The sequence below is a fragment of the Mauremys mutica genome, chromosome 1 (assembly GCF_020497125.1).
Source record: "Mauremys mutica isolate MM-2020 ecotype Southern chromosome 1, ASM2049712v1, whole genome shotgun sequence".
Taxonomy (NCBI): domain Eukaryota; kingdom Metazoa; phylum Chordata; order Testudines; family Geoemydidae; genus Mauremys; species Mauremys mutica.
This window is the reverse complement of record NC_059072.1, coordinates 130087541-130106420: the sequence shown is the minus strand read 5'-3', so window position 1 is coordinate 130106420 and position 18880 is coordinate 130087541. Positions and strand designations below refer to the sequence as shown.

At 43.0% G+C, this 18880-nt stretch overlaps 1 protein-coding gene across 1 annotated transcript; it reads left to right on the top strand.

The window, feature by feature from the left end:
- Window positions 1–4782: 4782 nt before the first annotated feature.
- On the top strand, window positions 4783–18743 carry MANSC1 (MANSC domain containing 1). The gene is made up of 4 exons (XM_044987903.1): window positions 4783–4886; window positions 10570–10888; window positions 11882–12022; window positions 17483–18743. The coding sequence occupies exons 2-4, from the start codon at window positions 10663–10665 to the stop codon at window positions 18310–18312; spliced, it is 1197 nt and encodes a 398-aa protein (XP_044843838.1). The 5' UTR covers window positions 4783–4886; window positions 10570–10662; the 3' UTR covers window positions 18313–18743.
- Window positions 18744–18880: the final 137 nt, after the last annotated feature.

Sequence of the window (18880 nt, the reverse complement as noted above, 5' to 3'; positions counted from 1 at the left end):
CCAGACAAGCTGGATTTAGTTATGGTGGTTCCCACATATCAAAGATCACAAAAGATTCCAGTTGCAAGAGACCAGTCACTTACCCTACATCAATTTGTACCTCATATCTCACACCAAAGAGAATGCTTGTAGCCAATCCTATAGTAAACTAACTAAGAATATATTAACTAGGAAAAAGAAATGAGAGAGTTATTTACAGGTTAAAGCAGGTAACATATATATATACCACTACCCCGATATAACGCTGTCCTAGGGAGCCAAAAAATCTTACCGCATTATAGTTGAAACCGCGTTAAATCGAACGTGCTTTGCTCCACCAGCGTGCGCAGCCCCCCCCCCCCAGAGCGCTGCTTTAGTTAATCCGAATTCGTGCTATATCACCTTGCGTTATATTGCGGTAGAGGTGTATATAAATGAGTTACAGTCTATGGTTCCAAAAGATGATAGAATTGTAGTAATTTGTCAGCACTGAATGTCTTTTAGGGAAAACCCTTGACCCTGGGGATCTCTGATTCTATTTCATAGCTCCAGCCCTGTGAGAATCCAAACAGCAAAGAGATGAGAATTTTCATGTGGGCTGTCTTTATTTCCTTCTTCCAGAATTCAAGCTGATGGGACGAGCTTCCTTGCATGTGGCACCTTCATGGGTATGAGAGAGCCGTCAACCCAATCTTTATATTGTGATGTTTCACAATGGCCCACTTAGTTTTGATAGTCCTTCTTGATGGACAGGGGAACCACTTCCCCTGCCTTGGTTCACAAGTTAAGAGCATCCGAAGAATACCCACTTGCATCCGAAGAAGTGGGTATTCACCCACGAAAGCTCATGCTGCAAAACGTCTGTTAGTCTATAAGGTGCCACAGGACTCTTTGCTGCTTCAAGTTAAGAGCAGGCATTTTTACAGTTATAAAGCAAAACGTACGTATTACCTTATGACAGGTTTCAGAGTAGCAGCCGTGTTAGTCTGTATCCGCAAAAAGAACAGGAGTACTTGTGGCACCTTAGAGACTAACAAATTTATTTCAGCATAAGCTTTTGTGGGCTACAGCTCACTTCTTCAGATGCACAGAATGGAACACACAGACAGGAGATATTTATACATACAGAGAACATGAAAAGGTGGAAGTATGCATACCAACTGGAAGAGTCTAATCAACTGAGGTGAGCTATCATCAGCAGGAGAAAAAAAACACCTTTGAAGTGATAATAGAAGGTGTGAGGAGAACTTAACATAGGGAAAGAGATTCAATTAGTGCAATGACCCAACCATTCCCAGTCTCTGTTTAAACCTAAATTAATTGTATCTAATTTGCATATTAATTTGAGTTCAGCAGTCTCTCTTTGAAGTCTGTTTTTGAAGTTTTTTTGTTGCAAAATTGCCACCTTCAAGTCTGTCAATGAGTGGTTAGAGAGGTTGAAGTGTTCTCCCACTGGTTTTTGAATGTTATGATTCCTGATGTCAGATTTGTGTCCATTTATTCTTTTGCGTAGAGACAGTCTGGTTTGGCCAATGTACATGGCAGAGGGGCATTGCTGGCACATGATGGCATATATCACGTTGGTAGATGTGCAGGTGAACGAGCTTCTTTTCCATGGGTCCAGATAATGAAGATGTCATCGATGTAGCACAAGTAGAGTAGGGGCGTTAGGGGACGAGAGCTAAGGAAGCGTTGTTCTAAGTCAGCCATAAAGATGTTGGCATACTGTGGGGCCACACGGGTACCCATAGCAGTCCCACTGACTTGAAGGTATATATTGGCCCCAAATGTGAAATAGTTGTGGGTGAGGACAAAGTCACAAAGTTCAGCCACCAGGTTAGCCGGCACTGCTATGGGTACTCACATGGCCCCACAGTATGCCAACATCTTTATGGCTGACTTAGAACAACGCTTCCTTAGCTCTTGTCCCCTAACGCCCCTAGTTTGAGAACCCCTGCCTTATGGGATACAGACATTACAAGATTAATGCATGCAGCAATTTACAAGCATTTTACATAGTCTAAACACTAAACACATCTTTACAAGTCAAACCCCTATCTTGAACAATACTAACATAAAGGTGGGCTGATCTGGTTTCCAGCTATGAATTTATCAATGCTCAGCTGACACCTACAGCCATGACAAGAGCTGGCAGCATGTCTACCAGTGTCACACATTCTAGGGTGTCAACAGGAGTGTTGTTTGTAAGACATGAGGTAATTGTCCTGCTCTACTTGGCACTGGAAAGGCCTCAGCTGGAGTGCTGTCTCCAATTCTGAGTGGCAGACTTTAGGAAAGATGTGCATAAATTGGAGTGAGTCCAGAGGAGAACAAAGATGTTGAAAGATTTAGAAAATGTGACTTATGAGGAAAGGTTTAAAAAAAAACCTGGGCATGTTAATCTTGGGAACAGAAGACTGATAGGGTATCCTGATAATGTCCAAGAATTTTAAAAGAGCTGGCTGAATTGCTCAGAGACCATTAATGTTGATTTCCAATAAGTCTCGGAACACTGGGGAAGTTCTAGAAGACTAGAAGAAAGCTAATATTGTGCCAATATTTGGAAAGGGTAAACAGGATGATCTGAGTTATTATAGGCCTGCAAGTCTGACATCAATTGCAGGCAATATAATGGATCAGTTGTTATGGGACTTGATTAATAAAACATTAAAGGAACGTAATATAATTAATGTCAATCAAGATGGGTTTGTGTCTAACTAACCTGATATCTTTTTTGATGAGATTCTTGGTAGTCCATCGATCCGATGATGACAAATCTGTGCAGATCATCTATTGTTGGTCTCATGGTGTGCCCTCTGGTGACTGTACAAGCCAATTCTAGAGGTGCACATTTTGCTGCAGATGGTGCATGGGAAGTTTGCGGTCAGTGGATTGTGCGCTGCTGATGCTCTGTGATGTCGTTCGCGTGCCTCTTGTAGACACCGGCAGCGGTCTTCCTCAAAGGCGATGCAGGTATTTCTAACAGTTGCACGCCACTGTGTTCTGTCGCTGGCGGCGTCCTCAAGGTCCCTAGGTTTGATACTGCTGTACTGCAGATTGGCTTTGATGGTGTCCTTGTAACGTTTCCGTGGACGACCTATATGCCGGATGCCCTGGGAGAGCTCACCATACAGAAGCTGGCGGGGGATTCTGTTGGCATCCATGCGGCTGACATGACCGGTCCAACGTAGCTGTGACTTCATGATCATCATTTCGATGCTTGTCATCTGGGCTCTCTTGAGGACCTCGAGATTGGGCACTTTGTCTTGCCAGCGGATCTTCATGATGTTGCGGAGGCAGCCCATGTGGAATGCTTCGAGCTGCTTGGTGTGACGCCTATATAGTGTCCATGTTTTGCACCCGTACAAAAGAGATGAGAGAACAACAGCTCTGTACACAAGCAGTTTTATTGACATCCGGATGTTGTGGTGGTTTAAAACTTTAACACGCAGACAGCCAAATGCCTGGCTTGCTTTGGATATTCGTGCGTTGATCTCATTATCCGGTGATCCATCACTAGATATGACACTACCCAGGTATTTAAAGTTCTCCACTATTTTAAGCTGAGTGCCATCAATGGAGATACTCAGGACAGAAGCATTTGATCCAGGTGCAGGTTGATGAAGAACTTCTGTCTTTCCGAGGCTGATAGTTAGTTAGTCTGAAGAGTTGCGAGGCCTCAGCAAACTTGTTGACAATGTGCTGAAGATCATTTTCAGTGTGAGCCATGAGGGCACAGTCATCGGCAAAGAGTGCCTCAAGAAGGAGTTTCTGCACTGTCTTAGTCTTTGCATTCAGGCGACGGAGATCAAAAAGTGAACCATAGTGCCGGTATTTCAAGTATATACCTCGGTGAGATTATAAGACATATACCTTGATGAGATTACAAGTTTGGTTAATACAGGTAATAGAGTTGATGTTATATGCTTAGACTTCTGTAAGGTATTTGACTTGGTACCACATGATATTTTGATTAAAAATCTAGAAATATATAAAATGAACGTGGCACACATTAAATGGGTCAAAAGCTGGCTAACTGATATGTCTCAAAATTTAATTATAACTGAGAAATCATCACAGAAGGGGTATAGTTCTACTGGGGTCCTGCAGGGATCAGTTCTTGGACCTACAGTAGTTAATATTTTTATTAATGACCTGCATGAAAACATAAAATTATCACTGATTAAGTTTGCAGAAGACACAAAAAACTGGGAGAATGGTAAATAACAAGGAGGAAAGGTCACTGATACAGAGGGATCTGGATTGCTTGGTAAACTGGGCATAAGCAAACAATGTGCTTTTTAATACGGTTGAATGTAAATTATACATCTAGAAACAAAGAATGTAGGCCAGACTTTTATACAATGGGAGACTATCCAGAGAGGCAGTGACTCTGAAAAAGATATGGGGTTCTGGTGGATAATCAGCTGAACAGGAGCTCCCAGTGTGACACTGTGGGCAAAAGACTAATGCAATCCTTAAATAGGGGGATCTCAAGTAAGAATAGAGTGGTCCCTTCCAGCCCTATATTTCTATAATTCCATGATAACTTTACACCTTTTGTATTGCCCCTCATCTGCATTTGTTGCTGTTTTTTTTTAATCTTATTCTTATGCCAATCATTTTGAGCCTCATTCATGATTTGTGAGCAGGGGGCTGAGTAGCCCCATTGGGATCAATAAAACGAGTCCCTGGAGTCAAGCTAAGCTCGGGAGTTTGTTTTCAAGCGTCCGGGATCACCTCAAAGTCACACAGCTCAGCCCTCCCCTGCCCTCAGCGGCTCTGCCTCCTCCCACCCGGACCCGGAGGCGCCTCCAGAGCCAGGAGACCTGAAAGCAAAGCTCCTTCCTTCGGCTGCTGCAGCTTCCCTGGGCAGCGCTGCCCGCGGCGAGGGACGTCTCTTCCCGGTAAGGCTGCCCGGGGAGAGCAGAGCGAGGGGGGATCTGGGCAGGCTGAGATGCAGGGGACCCCAAGCAGCTGCTACTCCTCGGGGCAGGAGAGAGAGAGATCCGGGTTGCAGCCAGGTCCTGTTGGCCAGGCATAGGACACTGGGGAGCCTGACCGTGAGCTGCTAACTGAAAACAAGTTGCAAGTCATTTAGAACAGTGGTCTTGTTAATTGGTGCCTTAATCCCCCGCCCCTCCTCCCTTTCCTGTCCCAGCAGCCGTTTCCTCTCCTTTCTGTGTGCATGTGCAATCTCCTTCCCTGCCCACCGGCTTTGATTCAGGACTCGGGCTCCCTGAAAACATAACAGCAGACACAGCTTCTTGTGACCGCCCTAGGGATTATTGTGCCCTCTGCCCCACCCACATATGCGGGATGGGGAACCAGTTTTTCCTGGCAGATGGCCGTGTAAGCAGCGCTGCTCCTCCTTCTCTGTAGTTATGTAGTTCACAACGAGTTGCCCAGTTTGCTTAGAGGGGCAATGAGTGTTCCCTTAAACTAGGGACATCAAAAAAAAATCTTGCTCCTTCTTTTTGGGGTGGGGGGACACTGGTGTGGAGGGGAATGAGGTGAGGGAGGAGGAGTTCACTGTTGTTTGTTTGTATACAGAGGCTACTTCCCATATCTTCCCATATCTTTGCAGGACTTCAAAATAATTTAAATTCTTTTAAGTTTATGTTCATGAAAGAACATAAGAACGGCCATACTGGGTCAGACCAAAGGTCCATCTAACCCAATATTCTGTCTTCGGACAGTGGCCAATGCCAGGTGCTTCAGGGGGAATGAACAGATAATCATCAAGTGATCATCCCCTGTCGCCCATTCCCAGCTTCTGGCGAGAGAACCCCCACCCCCTTGCCCATCCTAGCTGATAGGCATTGATGGACCTATTCTCCATGAATTTATCTAGTTCTTTTTTGAGCCCCATTATAGTCTTGGCCTTCACAGCCAGGGGCAGCTCTAGAAATCAGGCTGCCCCAAGCAGCGCGGTGCGCTGCGCCGCCCTTCCCCGGTCCTGCGGCGGGTCCCCTCTTCCCGCGACTCCGGTTAAGCTCCCGCAGGCATGACTGCGGCGGGTGCCGTGGTCCCGCGGCTCCGGTTGACCTGCCGCAGGCATGCCTGCGGGAGCTCAACCGGAGCCGCGGGAAGAGGGGACCCGCCGCAGTCATGCCTGCGGGAGGTCCAGCCGAGCCGCGGGACGAGCGCCCCCTCCGCAGTCATGCCTGCGGCAGGTCCACTCGTCCCGGGGCTCCGGTGGACCTCCCGCAGGCATGACTGCGGCAGGTCCGGCAGCCCAGCCTCCCGCCCTCCCCGCCGGCAGGGGACGCCCCCTACATTTTGCCGCCCTAGGCACCAGCTTGTTTTGCTGGTGCCTAGAGCCGCCCCTGTTCACAGCATTCTCTGGCAAAAGAGTTCCACAGGTTAACTCTGAGTTGTGTGAAGAAATACTTCCTTTTGTTTGTTTTAAACCTACTGCCTATTAATTTCATTTGGTGACCCCTAATTCTGTTTTATGAGGAGTAAATAACACTTCTTTATTTTCTTTCTCCACACCAGTCATGATTTTCTATACCTCTGTCATATCCCCCACTTAGTCATCCCTTTTCCAAGCTGAAAAGTCCCAGCCTTGTTACTCTCCTGATATGGAAGCTGTTCCATACCCCTAATCATTTTTGTTGCCCCTTTCTGAACCTTTTCCAATTCCAATATATCTTTTTTGAGATGGGGCGACCACATCTGTACGCAGTATTCAAGGTGTGGGCATGCCATAGATTTATATAGAGGCAATATGATATTTTCTGTCTTATTAGCTATCCCTTTCTTAATGATTCCCAACATTTTGTTTGCTTTTTTGACGGCACATTGAGTGGATGATTTCAGAGAACTACTCACAATGACTCCAAGATCGCTTTCTTGAGTGGGAACAGCTAATGCAAACTCCATCATTCTATATGTATAGTTGGGATTATGCTTTCCATGTACATTACTTTGCATTTATCAACATTGAAGTTCATCTGCCCAGTCATCTGCTTTTGGGAGTTCCCTATGTAACTCTTCGCAGTCTGCTTTGCACTTAACTATCTGGAGTAATTTTGTATCATCTGCAGTTTCTGCCACCTCACTGTTTATCCCTTTTTCCAGATCATTTACGAATATGTTGAATAGGATAAGTCCCAGTACAGACCTCTGGGGGAACAATATTTACCTCTCTCCATTCTGAAGATGTACATTTATTCCTACCCTTTGTTTTCTATCTTTTAACCAGTTATTGATCCATAAGAGGACATTCCTGCTTATCCCATAACAGCTTACTTTGCTTAAGAGCCTTTGGTGAGGGACCTTGTCCAGGGCCATCCCAAGAGGGGTGCGGGGCCCGGGGCAAATTAGCCTGTAGGGGGCCCCCTTAACGTTATTTATACAGGTGAAATCTGGTTACAGGGAACTTCAAGAGCAGCTGCTGGCCACAGGTTAAATATTGATAGTGCCCAGCTGCATAATTATAATGTTATGTTATATTGTAGTTCTTTTTTATAATTTATAATAAAGTTCATATAATTAAAAAAAAAGTCACCGACCATGATCAGTGTCGTGCCACTTACATTCTGAAATCCACCTTCATGGACTTCCTTGAAGCAAACTTACTTCCCAGGTGCATATGGTCTCGCTTCCCTCAGTGGATTTTTTAAAAATGTAATTACACATTTGCAACACTGAGAATCCATGTCTCGGGAACTGGGTAGCTCTTAGAGGGCCTATATGTGCCCTGGTGCTGGGGCACCCCAGGACCCTCCAGCATGGAGGAGGGGCTCTAAGATCTGTTTTCTCTGGGGCTGGGAGGGGAGGGGAGGTGGAAAAGCAGATGGATGGAGGACCCCAGTCCTGAGGGGTGATGGAGAGAGCAGAGTTGTGGGACTCCAGGTCCTGGTACTGCAGGGAAGGGGACCCCAAGACTAGAGAGCTGAAAGGCAAGGAGGACCCTGAGGCAGGGGGGTGGCCCTAGCCTGGAGGTGGCATTGGAGGACCCCCACAGCGTTGGGAGAGGGAAAAAGAGCAGTGAAGGGGGAGGTGTGGGGCTCTGGGGGACACCAGTGCTGGGCGATGGGCGAGGGAGACTACTGGCTGGCACGCACCTGTGCTAGGAGGCCCCCTGTGCTGGTGAGGGTCCGGCCGGAAAAGGGAAGGGTCCATCCAAGGCGGAAGGGCAGGGGCAGGGGCAGCCTGCCATGGCACTAGTGTCGGGGGGGGCACTAGGACCCTGCAGCAGCAGGTGACGCCGGGAGCCAGCAGAGCGGGCTGAGGCCAGGTTACTCGCTGCTGCAGAGACTGAGCCTGAGCCTGGGGGGGCTGTGGGCAAGAAAAAGAAATAAACACCCAGGCCAGTGAGTGCGGGGCGTGGGCCCAGTCTCTGCTGCTGGCTCCAGGCCCCTCACTAGGCCCCTGGGCCGCCCTGCTCCCCCCGCCCCAAAGCTCAGGGCCCGTGGCAGTTGCCCCGGTCCCTCCTATGGACAGGACAGCTCTGACCTTGTCAAAGGCTTTCTGAAAATCTAAGACACTATATCCACTGGCTCACCCTTGTCCACATGTTTGTTGACCCCCCCCCCTCAAAGAATTGTAGTAGATTGGTGAGGCATGATGTCCCTTTGCAAAAACCAGGTTGAATCTTCCCAAACAAATCATGTTCATCTAGGTGTCTGACAATTCTGTTCTTTACTGTAGTTTCAACCAGTTTGCCCAGTACTGAAGTTAGGCTAACAGGCCTGTAATTGCTGGGGTCGCCTCTGGAGCCTTTTTTCAAAAATTGGCGTCACATTAGCTATCCTTCAGTCTTAAGGTATAAGACTTAAGTATCCTGAGATCTGAATCCTTCTAATTACTAGAAAGATACAGCATAGGCAGTAACATTACAAGCTTCTTCTGTGCTGTCCTGCCCATGGGACCTGGAGGTCATTTAGTCTCCATGATCTATTCAAATCTTAGCCAGACTACTGAGAGTACCAGCAGCACTGCTAGATTTGATGGTACTTTTTGTGTGGTGGATGCGTATCCATTTAAAAAGTTACTGAAACCACTATTTTGCTTGACAAAACTGCCAGTGGTGTTGTGGTGGATATTCAGCTGAATACGAGCTCCCTGTATGATGCCATGGCCAAAAGGTCTAATGCAATCCTTGAGCACATAAACGGGAATCTCGAGTAACAGTAGAGAGGTTGTTTTCCCGCTATATTTGATGCTGGTACAACCATTGCTAGAATACTGTGTCTAGTTCTGGTGTCCACAATTCAAGAAGATCTTGATAAATTGGAAAGGTTTCAGAGAAGAGCCATGAAAATGATTAAAGGATTAGAAAACCTTCCTTGTAATGATAGACACGCAGAGCTCAGTCTATTTACCTTAACAAAGAAAAAGTTAAGGTGTGATTTGATTACAGTCTGTAAGGACCTATATGGGAAGCAAATATTTAATAATGGGCTCTTTAATCTAGAAGAGAAAAGTATAACACAATCCAATGGCTGGAAGCTGAACCTAGAGAAATTCAGAATGGAAACAAGGCATACATTTTTAATAATGAGAGTAATTAACCATTGGAACAACTTACCAAGAGTCGTGGTGGATTCTCCATCACTGACCATTTTAAAATCAAGACTGGATTTTTTTGAAAAGACATGTTCTAGGAATTATTTTAGGGAAGTTTTGTGGCTTGTGTTATACAGAAGGTCAGATTACATGATCACAGTGGTCCCTTCTGGCCTTGGAAGTTATGAATCTATGGATAGGTCCATACTTACCCACCGGGTCGACGCGGAGAGTTCGACTTCTCGGAGTTCGAACTATCGCGTCTAATCTAGACGCGATAGTTCGAACTCCAAACGCGCTCCCGTCGACTCCGGAACTCCACCACCACGAACGGCGGTGGCGGAGTCGATGGGGGAGGCGCGGAGTTCGATCCCGCGGCGTCTGGACAGGTAGGAAATTCGAACTAAGGTAGTTCAACTTCAGCTACGCTATTCGCATAGCTGAAGTCGCGTACCTTAGTTCGACCCACCCCCGTAGTGTAGACCAGGCCTATGTAACCATTTTTACTCTCTTTATCCTCTGGAGCATGGTTATGTAAGGGGGACTGTGTCTCTCAATAGCAATTCTCCAAATCACCTGTTTCCAGTGTTTGCACTGATCCCCTTTGTTGGCATTTTTATGCCCTTGGGCACCTTGGTTGAAAAAGTAGGGAAGAGGATTCCAATATGTATGTCCAGGGCTGATGGTGACTTCCTGTGTGACTGTGGACAAGTCCCTTATGCCTCCATTTCCCCTCTGTAAAATGGGGATAATAGCAGTTTCCTACCTTATAGGTATGTAATGAAAATACATTAAAGATTGAGAGCCACTCAGATATTACGATGATAGGGGCCATATAAATACTCAGAGAGATTCTTGTGTGCTGTGTTCACCACTCTTTTTCATTTGAAAAGGGTAGCAGTGTTTTTAATTGGATGCCAAGTATGTTGGGAAGTAAGTAACTTTGCATCAAGTATGTAATATAAACTTTAAAAAAAATTACCTACATTTGCTACTTGTACAAAAGGCTCTTAAAAGTTGTTGAAAACTTCTCTTTGACTAAAAGGAGCCTTTCCTTGTTTTTCCCCACAGATATGCATTCTTCTTAAAATGAGATTATCTTGAAGTTAAACACCAAGAAGTTCATCATTGTTTCTGTCTCAAGAAGAAGGCACCTAAGTAAAAATGTCCATCAGCATAACTTCGTGGTCTACTTGCACATTCCTAATGATGTGTTGTTACATGATACCTGGGCCATCCCTAAGTCAAGATTGCTCTCTAGAGAAGATGGAAAATATTGTAATTGATATGATGCTATCTCTCTCAAAAGGCATCAGAGGGACTGAGCCAATATATACACCAACTCAGGAAGCTTGTATTAATGTTTGCTGCTTAGAAAAAAAAATATCAGGTAAACTTATACTCCCTTGATTTCTGTTCTTCTCTATCATTGCTTATGACATGCTTGTAATGGGCTGGGATAGGATGAGCGGGTGTCAGCCCTCAAAGGGGAAGAACCAGGACATTTTGCATTTTCTTTCTTGTTTCAGCGCTGAATGTGAATATTTCTCTCCTTTCATACCAAGGTATTGTGAATATTGGTCTGTTTTGCTTAACCTATTAGCCAATGAAATGAGACCTTAGTGATTAAGTCCTAGTAATGTGTATTAATCTGAGCAATTATTGCATGTATCTTGAATGTTAGGCATGCCCAATGGTTTTAAGCCCTTCCCCCTCGCCCTTACCATCCACTCTAAGACGTAGAAGCCATAACTTTGTGAGTCCAGTAGGCAGAATAAAAAGAAGCAATGGATTATTTTATGTTACATTTGAGTAGCTACAAATAAAATGCTTACACTCTTCTGGGAACTTTGCTTTCCATCAAGCCCTTAGAAGCAGAATGAACTGTGGCTGCAGATAGCAGCATCACAGTGTTAACAGTGAATCAAACAGCAGAAACAGTCAGGAGGCTGTGGGGATGGTGAAATCTTCTCTCAGCCATTCAAAGAAATTAGTGGTTTTTCAAATTTATTGGATGCCTTTGAGCCAAAGGCTCATATGAAAAATGGTGTCCCAAGATCTGATATGAGGGCAACAGCACCTTGGTAAGAATCCCAGCAGGTGGGTGAGGGAAGGCTTATCCTACTATTTCTGTTAGACCTGGTTGACACGTAGAAGGAGGGGCAACGTCTTGCAGATTGGCTTTTAGCTTTTAGGTATCTAGTTATATATATTTATTAATCCTCATAACTATATTATTTCCTGCAGAATGTGATATATTCATTCTTTTCCCTTCATACTGATCTGGAGGATTTTAGTCAAGCTAAGCAGATCTTACTGCCATAAAAGAGGCAGATACAACACCTCATGCTGCTAAAGTATATAATATATTATCCTTTTTTAGGAGACAGGCAATGTAATTTGATGATTTTTGATGGTCGAAGGATAAGCCAGCATCCAAACTGCTACCTGTTTTACTGCCCTAGTAAGGAAGCTTGTCCAATGAAACCAGCAAAAGGACTCGTCAGCTACAGGATAAATAGAGGTAAACAATACTAAAATCAACTGATCGTTGACTTTGTTTATACTCATGTATCTTACAGATGTGTGTTTGCATTAGAGTTGGTCAGAAATGTTTTGATTTATCAGCAAAAAATGTAAAACGGAAAATGATCAGCTGAAAACTGAAAATTTCATTTTGGAAAAGCTACCTTAGTGCTTCATGGGAGTTATAGTTTTGCATGCCTTATACTCCCTTTTTTCTTTATGGACCTGGCTTCTCATGTGAACTGCATCTCCCATGATGCATCCTGATTGCCCCCACTTTGTTAAACTTCAAAATCTTTTATAGTCTTTCCCTCTTTAAAAAAACAAAACAAGCCCATCCTGTCATACCATGACAGTGTGAGACACAGTTAATATTAATGTGTCAGGAAATTATATCTCCTCTCTAATCTTTCATACGTATGCTTTCTGTTTAGACTGGAAGCTCTTTAGACCAGGGATTTATTCCTAAATAATACAGTTTGTGCGCGCTTAAAAAGCTTCTTCCATTTTGACACATTCTATGTGTTTGGGAGAAATTCCCTATGGGTATATTAAATATTACTGGAAGCAGCAGAAATTTAGCACCCTTGTAGCACTTTACATGTTTGAAGGGATCATATTGTGGTGGTTGAGGGGCATATAAATACCTAGTTATAGAAAGCACTGTACAAATATTAATCTTCATAACATCTCTGCAAGGTTAGTAAGTAAACAAAAGTAGTAATATTCCTCTTTTTTTCAGGTAGAGAAGCTGAAGCAGAGGTGCAAAGTGACTTACCCAAGGCCAAATTGCATGTCAGTAGCAAGGTTTAGAGAAGACTTAGAACTCAGGAATTACTTGTCATCTCTAATGTACTGTGCACTTTTTGGTGCTAATACATTAGCTGTACTAAGGTCAGCTATTAAGATGTAGCAAGCTTACCAAAATATATTTTGCAGTGTAGTGGTAGCCATGTCAGTTCCAGCATATTAGAGAGACAAGGTGGGTGAGGTAATGAAGAAGAGCTCTGTGTAGCTTGAAAGCTTGGTTCTTTCACTGACAGAATTTGGTCCATTAAAAGATCTCACACACCTTGTCTCTCAAAATATACTTCTACACTGGCACCTTATCTGACTGTACTCTTCAAATAACACATTGACAATTAGACTGTCCTTCCGCAAGGGAGTTGATGTGGTGGTTTCAGTATGGCTCACTTTGCAGAGAACACAAGGTTTTTTTAATATACTGGAGTTTTTCCTCTCTCTCTCAGATATTTCCCAAAGGCTGAGCTTACTGAAGAGGTAACTTTCTCCTGGGAAGGAATTGGTTGGTGAGGGAAAGCATGCTGTCTAGCAGGGTCATCCGCATAACTTTTTCAGAAATTGTTAGGGTACATTTGCTGTGATAACACCAGGAAACCAGGGCAGGGGAAGGAACAAATGGCTTAAACTCTTAGGGTGCAAAAACAGAAGAGTCAAAGTAATTAATTTATTATCTAACTTTTATCACACGTCTCCCACTCTTTTCTCCCCCAGGAGTATGTAGAGGATTGAAAGCGGGAAGAGAACATGTGACTGTGCCGGGCTCTTGATCTGCCAAAGTGCAATTGCTGAGTTATACTCATTGTTTTCAATTGTGCTGTTTTTCTGGCTCCTGTTCATATTGAATTATGGAAATGATGTGTGTGAGCTCGTTTACCTTAAGCCTACATTGCTGATAAGCTTTTCAAAGGTAGTTACCAAGAAGCCTAGCCCACTTCTTGTGACAAACCTTTTAATTTTTTTTTTCAGATAGAAATGTGCACAAGGTTACAGTTATTAGTGATAAAGAAAAATACTCAAATATTGGAGCAGTTTTATTCAGTGCAAACTTGATTTTTCCAGCTCAACCACCACAGAACCAGTTTGTGATTCAGAAGATGTTTTATCTTCTGTTTCCAGCCACAGAAGCTATTGCTGAAAAACTACGTAGGGTTTCTGCTCTGCCTTTCATACTCTCATTTGGAACATAGACAATATTCTCCATGCAAATAACGAACTGCGATATTGGTGGATATCTACTGAGAATACCCATAGAATCCTATTAGACATTTCCTTTAAGAGTGGATGGCCTCTAGGAGATGACCTCCAAGGTAGTTTAGCATATGGACTATTTGAGAATGGTCATGTAGAATACTCTTCTTTTATATTTTTTAAATAGTGGTTTGTGTACTGCTTTCTCTGTCTTCTTTCAATAGCAAGATTATCTATTCTATTATAATGCCACTAGTGTGCCTAGCACTTGGCAATTTCTTAAGAAGACAAGGTCCCTGCAGTTGGGAGCTTACAATCTAAAATGAAAATGAGGAAATAAAGCTGACTTTTTTTTTTAACCTCAAAAATATAGGGTGTGATTAGTCAGACTCTGACTGCAATAACTGTCTGCTTTCTGATGGTACATCCATGAGTGTTCAGGTACATCTGTTGGCTTTGAGGAAGAAGGTGGGAAGATTCATGTAGGGTGATGAGATCCTTCTTTGTCCCCCAACCAAACTGTTTCCCACAGCATAAATTACACACACACTGCAGTTTTCTGACTGTTATTTGAGGGAGTGAATTTGGTAATCTGCAGGTTGCGCAACCCAATTTACATGAATACTGCATAATTGCTCTACTTTGGGTGCTTGTCTAAGAGCATGGCTTCTACAAGTGGGGTTCAGTCCCACACTCCTTTGTTTAGAATGAGAAAGGAATGGTGGTTTAGCTGACCACATCTACTGTATTGCTGGGAAAATTCCTTGTCTCAGAGGTAATGCACTAGGAACTGAGGAACTGTTGGGATTTTGATCATCTAGATCAGGGGTAGGCAACCTATGTCACTGGTGCCGAAGGCGGCACACGAGCTGATTTTCAGTGGCACTCACGCTGCCCGGGTCCTGGCCACCGGTCCGGGGAGCTTTGCATTTTAATTTAATTTTAAATGAAGCTTCTTAAACATTTTAAAGACCTTATTTACTTTACATACAAGAATAGTTTAGTTATATATTATAGACTTATAGAAAGAGACCTTCTAAAAACGTTAAAATGTCTTACGGGCACGCGGAACCTTAAATGAGAGTGAATAAATGAGGACTCGGCACACCACTTCTGAAAGGTTGCCGACCCCGATCTAGATTTTGACCTTTGAGTTTGTGGTGCATATTAAATAATAAAATATCAAATCATGTAGATTTCCCTTTCTAACTACTGAGTACAGCTTGCAGAAAAATCAATAACTTGTTCTTGGAAGACTCTATTTGGTTGTTGGTTTTTTTGTTTGTTTTTTGCTGTCTGTTGGATAGATTGTGAAAAGGCCATGTGGTAACAAACGCATATAACGACAAGGATCTTCTCCATTCTGGTTACGGTTTTAAATGGAAGTTTCTTTAAAAAGTTATTGCATTCCAGTTTACAACATAACTGTTTTTTTGCTCTATGCTGCTTAATGTCCCTTCTAGAAACTTAAAATATATTTCCCAACTTGTAGGACAGCAGCTGGGGTAGGTGGTCTTTCCATTTCAATTAATGGAATTAACTGTGAAGATTTTTTACTTCCTCATGACCCAATATAATGGAAGTTAGCACAGCATCCTGGATAAAGGGGCTTCCAGTAGAGACAGAAGAAACCATGAATGTGTTTCGTATATTTTAAATCCACTACTTCTTTTTTCAAACGTCCTATATGTATCTAATTATATCATTTTTAAGGCAGATGAAATCAGAGTGCAAGCTACTTAACAGCGTACTCTCCTTCTAAATTCTCCATATATTCAGTTTCTAGTCTTCTTCCTGTCTGTTCTCTTGCAATAGTACACGGGGTTAGTGCACTAGCTTCAGGTCAAATCCTGACTTACACCTCAGGTGATCTCAGTCTGTACCTATTTTGTGTGTATTGCACAATTTTGCTCTTAAGAGCAGAGATGTTGCTGGTCAAAATCAAGATATATTGGGGAAAATTCTGAGGGAAGCAAGAGTGTACATCCTTCATGTTGTTTTACATTAGGGACACTAGGGCAATCACTGATGAGGGAAGCCTGTGAGTCAACTTGCTTATCTTAGTTTCTGGCTGCTGTCAGGTGGCAGGGGAAAATTAAAGATATACAGTGAAGGTCACCCAAATATTTGCATATTGTAATGATATGGTGATCTTGTAAAGTGGAACCTTAACATGGTCGTCTTATCACTTAACTTTTCTTAGAGAGAAAATCCATTTCTGAGAGATTTTTCAATTGAAGGAAGTGTCAGATTCTTTCACCATTAATTCTAGGTTATCTAAGTGTTGGGTGTGTGTGGTTTCTTGTTTGCTTAGGAATTTCAATATATGGTTAACCCTCCAGTACTTAGAGGCAATACGGTGAATAAGGGTGAATCACCACACCCAATGGTAAATCCAGCTGGCTATTGGATGATGATAAATGTGGACAAAGGAGCTGTGCCAGTTAGTTAGTCTTCCTAAGAACTATTACCCAAAGCGTTAGGGTTTTTTTGTTTTATTTTTGTTTTGTTTTCTTTTGTATAAGATCTATATACAGTATCTTAACATAGTGGAACCTTTGTCAATAGTGTGAGTTTGTATGCAGCTTTTATCATGCCAAACTGTGCATACTTTGCTACCAGACTCCAGTTAATAGCTTTAACCGAGCTACAATGCACTGTGCTGCTTAGAAACTGATTCCATTTAACTTCAGAGGAAAGGGTGAACATTTTAGTCAACTACTTATGATGGACCCTGCCCCTCCTCACTTCCAACAACTCTTCATCCACTTCCCCTCATGATGGCTCAAGTTCATGCTCCTCCACAGACTTCCTGTGAGACTTTTTGCAAGTCACTTAACCTTTTTGTGCCTGTGTAAAATGAAAATAATGGTACTTCCCTACCTCACAGGATAATTACATTGTGAGGATAATAACATTAAAAGAATGGGGCACCCAGATTCTGCAGCAACAGGGGCTTTATAAGTACCTTAGATAGATACATGCAAAATTGACAAATACAAGTGTGACTTGGTAACTTCTGCTTCTCAGGTTGGCAGAGACTAAGAATGTTTTGAAGATGATTGGCCTGATTCTTCACTGCCTTGCACCTCTGTATAAGCATTTAAACATGTGCAATGTGAGTACAGAACACTACCAAATCAAATGATTTCTTTGCACAGAGATAAATGCTTACATAAGTTGTAAGACTGTGAAGAATCTGGCCTGATACTTTTAGGCTTTGGAGATGGAGTATCAATTTGTGCTATGACAACTGTAATTTTAACATGCCTATTGCCAAACACTTGAGTGATTTTTTTAAAAAGAGGAGAAAATCATGATAGCCCCGGCAGTTTAGTTGTTTCTTTTCGGGGTGGGCCTCTTTTGTGATTCTCTATTGGATTCAGAAGAAGCAGTAAGCAGAGGAAGCATTTGATTGCTAAAGTGGATTGAATAATTAATTTATATATTTTCTTTCTATTTTTAGGTATACAGATTCTGGACTCACAGCCTGCAAATTACGAGTCGAATGGAAACTCTCTTTCTTCACAAGCAGCTCGCTTTGACCTTCCCAATCAGACAGGTCACCTGAATCATACGGTTGCTTTGCAGAAATCTATTACTTCTCAGATGTCTGAACTCATTGACCATATAGAAGAACATTTAGATAAGATTGAATTCCACACACAGTTTCCTGAAGACCAAGAGAAAATACATCCTGAGACCTTAGATTCTTTCCCAAAACAAAAAATAACCAAGCTATTGCCTACAAGGGCTGCTCGAACGTCTCAGCTTAGCGCCTCCACTCCACCACCACCTGCCATGCTTCCTACCACTATCAGTAGTGCTGTACTCAAAAACACAACCACTAGCACTCAGATTCCTACCAGCACTGCTTTTACCACAACTAACCACATGAGCTCGTATTCCAGAACTGCTACAGAATTTGCAAGGCTAAGAACTTCTGCCACCACTATCAAGCCAATAGCCACCTCTACAGACAGTACTAGCAGCATCGACCTCTTTTCTTTGTCAGTTGTTGCTTTGCTTAGTAAGGATTCCTCGTCTCCTTTTCAAAATATGCACCAGGATAATAGTCAGCGTGATTCAGAAGCCTACCTATTAGATGATGTTCCAAAAAGCAAGCATGCCCCTCAGTCTGGTGACAAAAGTGGTCTCGTAGCATCTTTACTTTTTGGGATAGTGTTTTTGCTATTAGTTATTGCGCTAATAGGCAGAAGAATGTCTCAATCTCTTAAAAGAAGACGTTATAATAGGCTAGACTACTTGATCAATGGAATGTATGCTGATGTGTGATGGGAGGGGAAACTGAAACAATACATTGGTAAGAAGTGCAGTCTTTGTTAGAAGCTGTAGCCTGCAACTGAACTGCAGTGCTGAAATCCTTGAGGAGGGTGTGTTCTCTCTTAGCTACAGGTGGAAAAGGGGCAAGCAGCTGTGGATGTGTTCTTTCCCCCTTCCCCGCCCCCAAAAAAGTACACCCTGAATTGTGGAGTAAAATTCATTTAACTGCTAAATCATAAAATAAACAAACACTGTCTAAGTTAAGCAGAGACGTTTTTAGCTTTAAAATAAAAAAATCAAGATCCTAACATAATATTCTGCACCTTGATTAGGTTGTGAACAAAACTTATTGTCTGCATCTGTACAGCCCATCCCTGTATTCTGTTACTATTTTGAACAAAAATATCTGTTAAACAGTGTGGAAACACTACTGTTTTACCTGACAGTCCTATTTAATACATTGCCTCATGACTTAGAGCAGGGGTCTCAAACTCAAATGACCATGAGAGCCACATGAGGACTAGTGCATTGGCCTGAGGTCCGCATTACTGACACCTCCCCGCAACTGCCCTCGGCCCTG

Excerpts from the sequence above, each read along its gene's own strand:
- MANSC1 (XM_044987903.1), top strand. The coding sequence starts at position 10,663 with ATGTCCATCAGCATAACTTCGTGGTCTACTTGCACATTCCTAATGATG. Across the intron at positions 10,889-11,881 it reads CTTAGAAAAAAAAATATCAG|GAGACAGGCAATGTAATTTG; the intron begins GTAAACTTATAC and ends ATCCTTTTTTAG. Across the intron at positions 12,023-17,482 it reads CAGCTACAGGATAAATAGAG|GTATACAGATTCTGGACTCA; the intron begins GTAAACAATACT and ends TTCTATTTTTAG.